Source organism: Rhinolophus sinicus, linkage group LG03 (assembly GCF_036562045.2).
Source record: "Rhinolophus sinicus isolate RSC01 linkage group LG03, ASM3656204v1, whole genome shotgun sequence".
NCBI classification, from domain to species: Eukaryota; Metazoa; Chordata; class Mammalia; order Chiroptera; family Rhinolophidae; genus Rhinolophus; species Rhinolophus sinicus.
The window spans coordinates 123587617-123602985 of record NC_133753.1 but is presented as its reverse complement, the minus strand read 5'-3'; the positions used below and the strand labels follow the sequence as shown (position 1 = coordinate 123602985).

At 34.7% G+C, this 15369-nt stretch overlaps 1 protein-coding gene across 19 annotated transcripts in view; it reads left to right on the top strand.

Annotated features, from left to right (window-relative positions):
• The window catches only part of APC (APC regulator of WNT signaling pathway), a 241039-nt gene that overhangs the window by 186081 nt on the left and 39589 nt on the right, over window positions 1–15369 (top strand). For all 19 annotated transcript variants that reach the window (XM_074328601.1, XM_019727779.2, XM_019727781.2 and 16 more), the window contains one exon: window positions 7590–7673. In XM_074328601.1, coding sequence (XP_074184702.1) covers window positions 7590–7673 — 84 coding nt within the window. The remainder of the gene's footprint in view (window positions 1–7589; window positions 7674–15369) is intronic.

The following is a 15369-nucleotide window of genomic DNA, read 5'->3' as shown; positions in this document are numbered from 1 at the left end:
GCTTTATGGTAGGGCAGCTGGCAGGCAGCAGCAGGCCTTGGGGTACCTGGGCTTTTTGTGGAGCTACCCCAGACCCAGTACTGTTGGCAGCCATCCTTGGTTCACAGCATGGCCTCTCCCACATGCCTCCAGGTCCAACACAGACAGCAGTCAACCACGATTGCTCTGTACTTTCTACCAGGTAGTCCTGGTTCAGTCTCAGGCAGTGGCTAACCTGGGCCTGCACCAGAGCCCATCACAAGATGCCACAGAACCACCATATCTTGAGGCCACCTTCACACTACCACACAACACCACCCAATTAGCCCCACAAGTGGCACACCCAAAGGGTGGTCTCAGCAAGTGCCAAAGCCCACTGAGGTGACTTCCCAATCCGTGGGTTAAGCCCCCCTGCACAGTGGCCCATAAGCTGTGGATGTAGCCACAGCTACAGCCACTCAGCCTGAGGGTCAATCCAACCCACTGACTGCCAACAGCAGTCAAGGCTCAGCTACAATAGGAGGGCACACACAACCCACACAAGGTGGAGCACACAGTGCAGGTCATCAGGGAGACTGTACCACTGGGCCCCACAGGGCACCTGTATGAGGCCATCCACCCAAGACTAGCTGATCCATCTAATACATAGAAACAAACACAGAGAGGTAGCCAAAATGAAGAAACAAAGAAATATGTGCCAAATGAGAGAACAGGAGAAAACTCCAGAAAAAGAACTAAATGAAATGGAGGCAAGTAACCTACCAGATAGAGTTCAAAACAATGATAATAAGGATGCTCAAGAAACTTAGTGAGAACCTCCTCAACAGAGATAAAAAGAACATAGCATAAAAAGGGCATAGCAAGCATAAAAAAGGACATAGAAGCCATAAAAAAGAACCAGTCAGAAATGAAGAATACAATAACTGAATGAAGAATGCACTAGAAGGAATCACTAGCAGATTAGATGAAGCAGAGGATGGAATAGCTATGTGGAAGGCAAGGTAGCGGAAAACACCAACTCAGAATAGCAAAAAGGGAAATGAATCAAAACGGTGAGGATAGTTTAAGGGGCCTTTGGGACAATATCAAGCATAACAACATTCGCATCGTAGGGGTACCAGAAGGAGAAGAGAGAAATCAAGGAATTGAGAACCTATTTGAAGAAATAATGAATGAAAACTTTCCTGAGTTAGCAAAGGAAACAGATATACAAGTCCAGGAAGTGCAGAGAATCACAAAAAAGATGACTTGAAAGAGGCCCACATCAAGACACATCATAATTAAAATGGCAAAGGTCAAATGAAAATGAAATGACCCCAAATCTGTGGGACACAGCAAAAGCAGTCCTCAGAGGGAAATTCATAGCAATACAGGCCTACATCAAGAAACAAGGAAAATCTCAAACAATCTACCCTTACACTTAAAGGAACTAGAGAAAGAACAGCAAACAAAGCCCAAAGTGAATAGAAGAAAGGAAATAATAAAGATCAGATGGGAAATAAATAGCAGCTAAACAAAAACAATACAAAAGATCAATGAAACCAAGAGCTGGTTCTTTGAAAAGATAAACAAAATTGATAAACCTTTAACCAGACCCATCAAGAGAAATAGAGGAGCTAAATAAATAAAATCAGAAATGAAAGAGAAGTGACAACTGACACCACAGAAATACAAAGGATTATAAAAAAATACTACAAACAATTATATGCCAACAAGTTGGACAGTCTGGAAGAAATGGATAAATTCCTAGAAATAGACAATCCAAGACTGAATCAGGAAGAAACAGAAAATCTGAACTGACAGATTAGTACTAACAAAATCAAGTAAGTAATCAAAAAAACTTCCAACAAACAAAAGTTCAGGACCAAATGGATTCACATGTGAATTTTACCAAACATTCAAAGAAAAATTAACACCTGTCCTTTTCAACCTATTTCAAAAAATTCAAGGGGAGGGAAAACGCCCAAGCTCATTTTACAAGGTCACCATTACCCTGATTTAAAAACCAGACAAAAAAAAAATCACACAAAAAAGAAAATTATAGGCCAGTATCCCTGATGAACATAGATGTAAAAATCCTCAACAGTATATTAGCATACCAAATTCAGCAATACATTAAAAAAGGCATACACCATGATCAAGTGGGATTCATTCCTGGTATTCAAGTTTGGTTCAATATCCACAAATCAATTCTTGTGATACACCAAATAAACAAAATGAAAAATAAAAATCATGTGGTCATACTAATAGATGCAGAAAAGCATTTGAGAAAATCCCCCATCCATTTACGATAAAAAATCTCAGCAAAGTAGGAATAGAAGGACCATATCTCAACACAATAAAGGCCATATATGACAAACCCACAGCTAATACCGTACTCAATGGTGAAAAGCGGAACGCACTGTCCTATATAGAGAGCAAACTGATCATTGCCAGAGGGAAGAGATCTTGGGCTTGGGGGGAGAGATGAAAGGATTAAGAAATACGAAATTGTAGTTGCAAAATAGTCACAGAGATGTAAAGTACAGCATAGAAAATCCATCAGTAATATTGCAGCAATTATGCATAGTGCCCGGTACGTACTAGACTAATGGGGGGGAGGATATCTAGCCACTATGCTGTACACCTGAAACTAATGGAAAATAATATTGAATGTCAACTGTATCTGAAATAAATAATTAAAAAGATAAAAGTAAAAAAAATATATATGGAATCTTTATATGATAAAATTACATTATAAATTTGGGGTGAAATGGTAAATAACTCAATAATACAACTAGCAACCTATTTGGAAGAAGAGAAATTAAATCAGATCCCTACCTCATACCTATACAATAAAAATTACAGATTTATTAAATATCCAAATGTGAAAAATAAATCTAAAATTAATGGAAGAAAATATAGGACAAAGGAAGCCTTCCTAACTAAGAATGGAAACTCAAAAGCAATAAAGGGGGAAAAAAGAATTTATTTCATAAAAATTGAGAACATTGATCCTACAGAAGGTAAACCAGGGAAACTATTTATAACATATAAAGGAATAATGGTTAATATCCCTAAAATATAAGAATTCCTACAAATTAATAAGAAAAAGATAACTTTTTAAAAATAGGTAGGTATATAATCAATTTATTGAAAAGAAAGTGCAAATGTCCAGTAAAATACATACAAATGACTGTAAACAATTTAGGAAAATGTAAAACAAAATCCACTCTTTCTCATGCCTATGTGAGGTTATTAGTCTCTAGCTACCTCTGTTAACAGTTTGTTTTTTCACTCCTTTATTTTTTCAACACTATTTGGACACCTATTATGGTGATCCCTACGTTCCTCTAGGCAAAGGTTGGAAAAATGTATATCAAGTTAATAGAGCTTACTTCTGGGGAGTGAGGATTGGTAAACTGAAGTTTACTTACACTTCTATATTGTCATATTTTTTTATAATTATATGAATGATATAGTTTAATATAGTTGATCTATTTCCTGGTTGATGGAAATTTAAGCTGTTTACAATTTTTCACTGTTAAAACAAGTCTGATAAACATATTTATATCTTATAAACATGTGCAAGAGTTTCTCTACCTCAAGAATCAGCAATCTTTTTTTTAAAGGGCCAGATAGTAAATGTTTTAGACATTGTGTCTCTGCCTTTGTAGGAAAATTCCAACTATAGATTACTATATGTAAACAAATGGGCCTGGCTGTGTGTCAGTTAAACTTAATTCACAAAAATGGATGGTAGCAGGCCCTAATTTGCTGACTTACGCTCTAGGGTATAAACATAAAAGCATAACTGCTGCCCGTTTTGTATGAGTGTTTTGAACTAATGTTTCCCAAAGTGTACTCAAAATGACTTTATCAATTTACATTTCTACTCCTAGTATGTTTCTTCTGCATGTCTTCTCTAGTACTTGTGAGTACTTTATAATTAACAGCCACTAGGCAATGAAACATTGTTTTGTCATTTAGTTTATACTTCCTTGAATACTACTGAAGTTGAATCTTTCATATGTTTATTAGACTTTCGGGTTTTCTTTCTATTTGTTCATATGTTTGCCCATTTTCTATTATGTTAAATGTCTTATATATTTGAGAGATGTTTTAATATTCTCATGATACCAATCTGTTATAGATAACATACATCACAACCCTTTCCCGCCAAAAAATAGCTTTGTGATAAAAATTGGTTTTTACTATAAGGCTAAATTAATTATATTGTCATATTTGTGCTTTCTAGGACCTATTTATACATTTTTTTCCTATTCTAAAGTCATAAAGGTACCCTCCTAATGCTTCTGATAATTTTAATGTTTTATTTTTACAGTTAGGCATGTGATTCATCTCAAATTTTCTATTATGTATGTTTTAGGGGTAGGGACCTAATTTTATGTATACATACATTTTAAAATTGTATGTATAAATAATTATGTAATTTAAAATATTTAATTTATATAAATCAGTATATCATATTCATTTAATTAATATTGACTATTTAAAGATATATAGTGTTATTCACGATTATTAATATGTAATATATGTACACAAATACATGCATATTTATATTGTTAACTAACTTTCTTATCATTTATTGGATACTCCACTATTTCCCCATTGATTAGTAATGCCATCTCTGGCATATGCTAAGTTGATATTTTCTGGATATTTCTAAGCTCTGTTCCATTAGTTTATTTGAGTTTCTCTATGCCTGCACTGATACCACATTTATTTTATTTGCACTAGTTTTATAGATCTTGGTATCTGGGAGGATAAGTCCTCCTTATTTTTGTTTTTTAAAAAGTGGTTACATTCTGTCTCATTACTCTTCCATTTGAAATTTCATACCAGCTTGTCTAACTCAAAGAAAAGCCATTCAGGCTTTTGATTAGAATTACATTGAATAAATAAATTAATTTGAGGGGAATTTATCTTTACACTGTTGACTCTTGGTTGAAAGGACGGACTGGAGCCAGACTTCTGGCTTCTAATCTTAGACCTTTGTTTACCAGTACTATGGTCTTAGGTAAACTCTCTTTCTGCCTCATTTTTCTCATTGATAAAATACAGCTAATGAAAACCTATAAAAAATGTGAGGATTAAATGAGTTAGTACCTGTCAGAGCACTTAGAATCTGGCACATTGTAAACACTCAGTAAATATTAAGTATTGTTATTTAATTTATATCTCTCTTCATTTAGGTCTTATTTTATGTCCTTCAATACAGTTTTGTAATAGTCTTCATAAGGCTATTATACATTTTTTAATATTTATTTCGGGTTATCTTAAATTTTCTGTTGCTTTGTGAATGGGATTTTCGTTAATTATATTACTAAATTACATTTAAGTAATAAGTATCCAATAATCTTCCTGAACTTGTATTAGATTGTCTCAGTAATTTAAGGTTTTCTTTAATTTTTCCATATAAACTGTACTATTATTTGCAAATAATGACAATTTTATCTTTTCCAGTCCTTTGTTTTTCCTTTGTTTTGCATTGTGTAAGAACTCAAATACATCTTTATATACAAAGCAGTGATATTGGTCTTCTTGGTCTTGTCTTGACTTTAAAGGGGTATTCTTCTATAATTTCACTTTTAAGTTTGTTATTTACTCAATGTTTTTAGTAGATACCCTTTATCAAGTTAATTTATCTTCTATTCCTAATTTGTTAAGAGGAATTTGTTATTCTGAATCTGCATTTGAACTGTATTACTACTATAATTTTTTAAAATCTATCTTTCAGAAGTTACACCAACTCCATACTCCTGAACAATTAAGCATATTTTATTGAACATAATTTAATAAATACTCAAAATTGTCATATAGAAAGTAAAAGAAATACTACTGGCTTCTTCTATTTTCGTGTTGAGAAACAGAAGCCCGAAGGTTGTCATGTGAGAAATCATCTACCTCAGTGGACATTAAGACATAGATTTGACTTCAGGAGTTAGTGACATATTGGTAATACAAAAAATGTAGTATCATGTAGAGGAATATTAGATATAATTTCCTATTTTCATCCTCTAAAGATTAAAAATTTTAATTTAGGACATTATTGGCAGAGAGGTATTCGTTATATAGAAAAAGGGGAAAACAGTCAAATATTACAAAATCAGTAATTTTGTGTAGTTTGGTTGTTTCTGTAAAGCCAAGAAATATTTACCATCTGATTGTGGAAGTGATCACTCATCTTTGTAGAAAGCTACCAGAAGTACAGGCATTTCTCATTCAGCATGTTTTCATGATGTAAATTAGACTTGGTAGGATTTGTTAAGTAGAGAATATTATTTACCTTAATTAAGTTCACTATTTTCAGAACCATGATAGAGAATCAGTGTAGTTATAGTGTTGAAAGGAAGTTAGGAAGAGATCTATGGAGGAAGGAAGGAATCATTTTTTGGGGGAGAGATGGGTGAGGGGAGCACAACTTCTTTGAGCTTTACTGTGTTTGTTTATTGTTAATACTGGATAATAGCAGCAATAAGCATTTTTACCATGGTAATAAAAATCAGGAGGATTTTTTTGTTTAAAGAAAATTAGATATGATCAAAGGGGAGATTTTATATGTACGTTGTATAGCTATATATACTTAAAGTTATTTAAATACTTATGTAAAAATACTTATTTGTTACAGTATTTTTATTTATCGACTGGGGTATACATGCTCAGTAATCTTTTATTGATGGTGCGCATAATCAAAAAGTTTGGAAATGACTCGATCTAGGTTCTGACATTTTTCCCCCATCAAAACAATTATTCTTATAATGCAGTTTTTGTTACTTCAATCGTAGATGTCAACTGTAGAATTATTGCAGAAAATGATACAACATTGACAGTACCTGTTTTTAAAACCTATGTATTTGATCTGTCATAAAGCTAATTTAAAATAATTGTAATTGACAAGGTTTTTATATACAAGAGATTTGATTTTGTCACTTCCAGTAGTATTTATAAAAATTAAAGCAAAATCTTCCTTTTTCTAAAAGCACTTTTTCCACAGTTTCAGTTCCACATTGTTTGATCTGTAGTTACAGCTTTCTCTTCACGTGGTGGTCTCAGGATAGGGGTAAGCAAAAGCTCTGCCATCATTGTGAACACAGTGTTAGGAATAAAAGTAATCTTTATCTGCAGTAGGTATTCGGGGAAGCTAAATCTGAAAGCACTACGGAAATGTAACAGGAATAATTAGGGGGAAGGTTAATCCTACTGTTTAAACCCTGATGCTTATTAAAAGAAATCAGATGCTCTTTCCCTTAACAGGCATACCATGCTTTATATAAATCCATTACATTACATTGCTATCTGGATTAAAATAAAAGATTAAATTCAGGTATCATTTTCTCTTTGTTAAAATACATTTTGAAAATAACTTTTAAATACCAGTTTCCATACTATATGCATCGTACAATTTGATATATGACGTATTTGTAAGGTTACATGCATTTAAAAAGTTGAGCTGATCCCAATGTCGGTATGTGAATATATATACATAAGTAACTTCTTATATAAGAATGGTTTGGCGTAACTCTTAGCTGCCAAGTGGTAGCCATAGTATGATTATTTACACTAATGTTTTTAATAAAAATCTAATTTGGTCACTTATTTTATTTTAGCGAAGAGTAACCAGAATTCAGCAAATAGAGAAGGACATACTTCGTATACGACAGCTTTTGCAGTCCCAAACAACAGAAGCAGAGGTTAGTAAATTGTCTTTATTGTTTGCCGGTATAAATAGGTAGTTTCTCTAATAAAAGAAAATATGTATAATTAATGTGGCATCATTGAAATATAGGTGTTTAGAAGTTTTTTCCTTAAAATTGAATTATCAAAAACCTTGACTACTTTGATTGCTTCATAACTTTTAGGTAGTTAAAATTTATAGACCCGTAAATACAGATACCTTCCTTCAGTTATTAATTTACATACAAGCAGGTAACTAACTTAATTTGGGTATTATCTACTAGTAAATAAGCTATTTCCTTGTGTGTAATCCATAGTAAAAATTGATCATACACATTTACCTATGCTTACTCCACAAACCTCATTAAAATGACATTAAAAGGATAAAATGAAAAAGGCACGAAGACCAGAGGAGGTGACATCGGTAAAATTTGGGGAGCTACAGAGCAGGTAAATAAATGCACTCTTCTAGCATATGGTAGAGAGTTTACCCCAAATCAGCAGTAGGAAGTCATGAAGTAACTTGTTTTGTACTGTGGAATCCTAAAAGGTTCCAGAAGGTTATATTAGGTACCTCTGTGTATGAGGATAAAAAAGGGGCTAAAAGCAAGAGGATGATTGAAAATTTGTTAGGTAGCAGGTGGAGCCCCCACATCCTCTCTTCAGTTCTGCATAGCTAGGTGACTTCTCTTTTCCATTCCCAGCAAAAGATGAGAGATTTATCCCTGAAAGGCTAAAACAAATGGTTTTCAGGTATTATTAAGTCCAATGTAATTCAAGTTGGAGGTGTGCCATGCTAAAAACTAAATTAAGTGAATATTTACTTATTGAATGCTGATACCCTCACTGGCATCCAGGCTTATAATACAGGTAAGTTTCTGGAAGCAACTTCTCTAAGAAATGTGACTAACCCAAAAAAAAACACCTAAAGATACTGACATTGGAGGATTCCCCAATAAAACAACCCCCTGGACCACCTCACAGGACAGCTATAATTGACAAACTCCATCCCTCAGGCATAGAGCTTCACTTCACTTTTTCATAGGTAGCCCACTCATAAATATGGATGGACAGCTAAAGACCACCAGACATTTTAAATTTCTAATAAGAAATATTTAATGAAGATAGATACTATGCTGGAAGAAGAAAACTTTAAAAAATAAAGCTAACATTAGTATTCTCAGATAAAAGGTAATGCATCCAAAAAGCAAGAAAACTATAGTATACAAAAGGAACATTCAGAAAATTGAAAGAATTCTTGGAAATTAACATTGTGATCACAGAAATGAAAAACTCATTTCTGAAAACTCATTTCTAGAAAGGTTAAAAATTTCTCAGAAAGTAGAACAAAAGGTAATGAGATGGAAAATAGAAAAGGTGAGAAAATTAGAGAATCATTCTAGAAGGCTTCAATATCCAAATATAAAGGAAATCCAGAAAGAATGGAGAAACTAAAGGGAGGAATCTTCATAAGAAATAAATCAAAATTCCCCAGAACTGAGGGGCATAGTTTTCCAGATAAAATGGCCTCTCTATTACCCAACATCACAGATGAAAACAATTCCATACTAGGCACATCATGGTAAAATTTAATCTCAGTAGGGATAAAGAAAAAATTCTAACACCTTCTAGAGAAGGTGAGGAAAACAAATTTCACACAAATGTCTTTAGATATATAAACAGTAGCACTGGAAGCTGCGAAGTAGAGTAGCAATTTCTTAAAACTTCCGAAAGAAAATTATTCCCAACTATGTACCAACATCAGTTCTCTGACATGACTGGCTATCCTACAAATTAATTCTAATAATAAATACCCAGAGTTACTGTGTACTCCACATTTAAGGGTAAAATCATTCACAAGACTGCCCTCGCTTGAGGAGCCAGCTGCAAGTTTTGGGGTGCCCCCAAACCACCTGCACTCTGCCCAGCATGCTATAAATTCCACCCCAAGTGGATATACTACAGTACAATTCAACCCGAAACTAACTGCCTGGAGTTAGCATAGACCCTACAGATTAAAGGCAGAGTCCTTCATCAGACTGCCCCTATTTTAGATGCCAGGCCACCCAAAGTTCTGCCCAGCTAGCTAACAAATTTGGGGCTTCTCACAACCCCCTTAGGTTCAGTAATTCACTAGAATGACTCATACACACTGAAAGTTCTACACTAACAATGACAGGTTTATTATAAAGGATGCAGATCAGAAACAGCCAAATGAAGAAACATACAGGGCAAGATCTGAAGAAAGTGAGCAATGGGGGATGCAGGGCTTGCATGCTCTGTCCTTGAAGAATCTGGACTCATCACTCTCCAAATGTGTTCATCAGCCAGGATGCTGCTGTGAGCTTTGGTGTCCAGAGTTTTTATTAGGGTTTCATTGTGTAAGCATGCTTGATTAAATAAGGAGATATATGATTGAATTAAATTTCCAGCTCCCTCCCCTCCCTGGAGGCCAGTTTGGCCCAAAGTTCCAACCCTTTAGTCACATGGTTGATCTTTCTGGTGACCATCATCCATTCTGAAGTAATCTAGGTGCCCTCCTTGAGTCACCTGATTTGCACACAAACACAAATTCCAAAGTTTTTGAAGTTCCGTGCAAGAAACAAAGGGACACAGACTGAGTATATTTTTTTATTATACCATACCAGGCTATAAATTTACCTCTAGTCAAACTGCTTATTAAATTTGAAAATAGAATATATTTTCAGGTAGGTCAAGTCTCAAACATACGTATTTTTTGTGAACCATTTTCTGGAAGCAATTAGAGGATATATTTAAACTAAATGGAAATGTAAAGCTAGAGAAATGAAGATTTGGGATCCAAGACATAGAGAATACAATGTAAGAGAAAGAGATGAAAGATTCCCCAGAATGAAGATGAAGGGAGATTATAAGACAAATGATAGACAAAGTAACCAGCCCATATTGGAACAATTGAGAAGATTTCAGGAGAGATGAGTCTAAGTAAGAAGGTGAAATCAGTAGAATACTTAAAATGTTTTTGAATTTATTGAAAGGAAAGGATATTTACAGGAGAGAAACTGATGTCATAAATACACAACACCAAATACACAAAACAAAAATGATAACCTTTAACACATGGACAGCAAGAAGTTGTTGTAAAGGAAAACAATCACAGTATAACACCTATCAGCCATGATTAGAATTTAATAGTCAAAATAATGTAAATGAAAAATGTATCTAACTCTAAAGCAGTATTGGAAGGAAGGAGGAACAGGATGAGTGTAGGTGGGCTGCTAGTAAAAGAGAACCCCGTCCTCATCTTACATAGTAGGAAATCAGTCAATTATGCGTTAAGCTGAAGACTGCAGAACTAGCAATACAAGCAGGTTATTTAGAGATAGGTAAGTGTGTCCACCCTCACCCTCCCATCCTCCCCCCAAAAAAAATCCTCTGAAAGAGATGAAAATGTTCTTGTTCTTTAGACAGCAAGAAATGGGACAGGGCAGGCAAGTGTGAGAGACCACGGTTTATTGTCACGAGCCTTTAGAACTAATGGTTATTTAAATGTATAACTGTGATGAAAAGAAAACATTTAAAAGAGCTACAGCCATAATTTAGAAGATGCTTATACTTATCTTCCTCTACAATCCAGATTGATTTAATAATTATGCCTTGATAATGATTAATAAAGAACTTGAGAGGAGCTTGAGGACAGCTAAAACATTAGAAGCAGCACATGCTAGAAAAAGTCATGTTTAATATACTATCACTGAGTACAGGACCAAGCAGTGGGAGTAAGAGGAAGGTACTATTTCAGTGGAACACAAATACAGTATATTCATACCACTAGAAACTATTACTGAGGCTTGTGCATATCTGTCAGCCCTGCAACCAAGTATCTGAAATTCGGTTTTGCTCACCATACAGAAGGGTGGAGTGTAAGTTAACAGACCATCCCCTCACCTCTCTATTGACAGCCACTGAATTTGGACACTTCTCACCTTGTTTATAGGTGAACAAAAAGAAAACCTACATGGGTCTTAACTAAACTATCACTGAATAAGGAAAAGAGAGTAGCATCTGGGAGTCTTGAGGAAAATAAATTTTCAGGAAAGTATCTGCTTCTTAAGTCAACTACAGGAAGACCTGTCTGTGCAACAGGAGCAGAGTCCTAAGGACTAGGATGAAATAGCATCAGGATGAAATGTAAAGGAAAATGAGTAAAGAAGGACTAGAGGATTTTTTTTTAAAGCTAAATAAAAATCCACATTGAACAATAAAGAACAGACTTGTTGCTAGGAAAAATTGGCCCAGTATTTGAGGACAAACTTGAGAAGCATCAGTGGAAAGTTTCAAATACACAGCCAGATAGACGCTCATCACAGACCTAATGGGAAAAAAAAGAATGCAAAGAATGAAACATTGTCATACTGCCATTTTCTGAACATAATGACTAAAAACATGAAACATTTATATTTAAAAATGTTTACGATATACAAAATAGTATGCACACTTTGATCCCATTTTTTAAAAGCTGCACACACGTAAACATGCACATGAGAAATCATTTGAAAATGTGAATAACCATCCTTAATCCCTCCTTGTTTTTTTACTTTGGCCATTTGTTTTGAATTTTTTTATAGTAACTGTACAGCTTTTATAATGAGAGAAAACTTGTATACAAAACAAATTCGGCATGTCCTATCATTACCAGCACATATTTTCCACCCATGTACTCATTTTAGGAGTATTTGCTGAAATAATGAACAGTTTTGTTTATAACCAAAGACTTAGTGCAGACACCTCTCTCTACACACAGGAAAGACAACTGTTTCAAATGTCAAAAGTATAATTTTTGAAAAATAGAGTCCAGAAGTTTATTAGCTCATTTATTCTTTTTAAGAATGTTTTCAACCGTGCCTGACTTTTAAAATATTTTAGCCGCTTTGGCTTCAGTGCATCTGAATTTGAAATATGTGGAAACATGTATTCATTAAGTAGGCAGTTTAAGTACAATAGTCATTCCTAAAAGCCGTTTAACCTAATGGTCTTAAGCTAATATAAACCAAATATTTGTAATACAGAGGGTGCCAAAAAAATGTAGACATTTTAAGCAAGGAAAAAACTGTATTAAAATTGTAATACTCGATATATACCGATAACAAAAGATGAATACAAGTCATGTGTATAAATGTTTTGGCACCTCCAGTGTATATACTCAATATATACCAATAACAAAAGATGAATACAAGTCGTGTATAAATTTTTTTGGCACTCCCATTTCGCAATGTTGACTCTTATGGACAAAACAGAACAAAAACAGTATCTCTTTGCTCCCATTTCAGTTTCATTGGCATTGTTGTATGCAGTATTCTGGTTATGACTCATTTGGCTTCCCAGTATAGTTTGTCTGTGTCTTTTTTCCATAATCATACTTACTGCACTCTTTTAATTATTTTAAAAGAAGCAGCTTTTTGTTTTTATTGCACAGCACTACATTTTATATTTTTGCTTGGTGTTTTCTGTTTTGAGTTTTGTTTTGTATTTTGTTTTTTGGGGTTTTTTTTAATATAAGTGTGTTGTGTGTTTTTTTTAAGATTTAATTGGGGAAGGGGAACAGGACTTTATTGGGGAACAGTGTATACTTCCAGGACTTTTTTCCAAGTCAAGTTGTTGTCCTTTCAATCTTAGTTGTGGAGGGTGCCGTTCAGCTTCAAGTTGTTGTCCTTTCAGTCTTAGTTGTGGAGGGCGCAGCTCAGCTCCAGGTCCAGTTGCCGTTGCTAGTTGCAGGGGGCACAGCCCACCATCCCGTGTGGGAGTCGAATAGGCAACCTTGTGGTTGAGAGGACGCACTCCAGCCAACTGAGCCATGTGGGAGCTCAGCGGCAGCTCAGCTCAAGGTGCCCTGTTCAATGTTAGTTTCAGGGGGCAGAGCCCACCATCCCTTGAGGGACTCAAGGAGTTGAACCAGTACCCTTGTGGTTGAGAGCCCACTGGCCCATGTGGGAATCGAACCCGCAGCCTTTGGAGTTAGGAGCACACAGCTCCAACCACCTGAGCCACCGGACTGGCCTGTTTTGAGTTTTGGATGCTGTTGTTTTTCTAGCTTCCTTAGTTACAGTTAGTTCTCCAACCCCCATCTTTCTTATATTCTGATTATTACTGTTTGGCTGCATCTAACACATTTTCATATTTCTAAATCAATATTCACATTTTTTTCTAGTTGATTGACTGTTTTATTTGTGCAAAATATCCCTCCTTATTCCATTTAATGCTCTTCACCTTGAATTTTACTTTGTTTGCTATTAATATTACTATCCTGACTTTTGTTATTTGCTCAGTACAACGTCCTCTCTGCCTATATTTCCAAATTTTACCAATTTTCTGCCCTTTGAAAAGTCCTAAGAAATTGTCTTTCGTTAATAGCAATCCTCATTTTACAGCATGGTTATAAGTTTTTTGAAGGTTAGAGATTCATTTATGTTTTTTGTATTTGTTCAAAACTTACTCATATCAATTGGATTTGGGACCAACTATCTGCCATTGTGATCCAATATCTTCTTGTTTTCTTTTGTTATAAAAATGCTTATATTAGTCAGAGCCTAAAATTGTTACATTTAGTCTAATAGTTAAGTGAATATAAACTAAAGGAAGGTGCCATGTCACATTTAAGAAAGAACCAAAGCCCTTTTTTTAAATTTTGCTGTTTGAAGTTTCTTTATTCCATTATTGTCACTTTTCTAATACACATCAAAGGGAGAAGTGAGAAAATGGAGAAAACTGGGAATGAATACATAAATTAGTTCATATGCAGTGTAGACAAGAAAAGATTTCTGCCAAGTAATTTCCCCACCACCAAGCATATTGCTGATAGCACTGTCTTCGTCCTACCTGCTAACAACTAGTTTAGGATCTAGATGCTGGACGTAATGCAAGGGCTATAATTATTGCATGTGATTAAAATACCAAAAGTTACAAAAGGATATATGAGGCAACCAGTGTTACCACTTTCTTGTATATCTTTTCTCACAGGTTATTTAAGGAGCTGTAAGGAAAACTGTAGCTTGGTTTTAAAATCTCTGGAAAATAGCCAGTGAGAAATATTTATTAAAATTTTATGCAAAGTACCCTTATGACTTATTAATAAGGAGACAACCTAATTTAAAATGGGCAAAAGATTTGAATAGACATTTCACCGAAAAAGATGCAGGAATGGCTAATAAGCACATGAAAATATGCTCAACATCACTAGTCGTTAGGGAAATATAAATCAAAACCACAATAAGATACTACTTCACACCCATTAGGATGGCTATAATCGTAAAGACAGAAACACTCATTGGCAAGGATGTAGATAAATACACTGCTGGTGAGACTGTAAAATGGTACAGGCACTTGGAAAACAATTTGTCAGTTCCTCAAAATATTTAACATAGAGTTACCATGTGACCCAGCAGTTCCACTCCTCGGTACTGTGTTTCCCTGAAAATAAGACCTAATCAGAAAATAAGCTCTAGCATCATTTTTCAGGATGACATCCCCTGAATATAAGCCCTAATGCGTCTTTTGGAGCAAAAATTAATATATGGCCCGGTCTTATTTTCAGGGAAACTCAGTATCTGTCCAAGAGAAATGAAAACCTATGTGTACACAAAGACTTTAACTGGAGTGTTCTTGGCAGCATTACTCACAATAGCCCGAAGGTAGAAACAATGCCAATATGTATCCACTGGTGAATGAATAAACAAA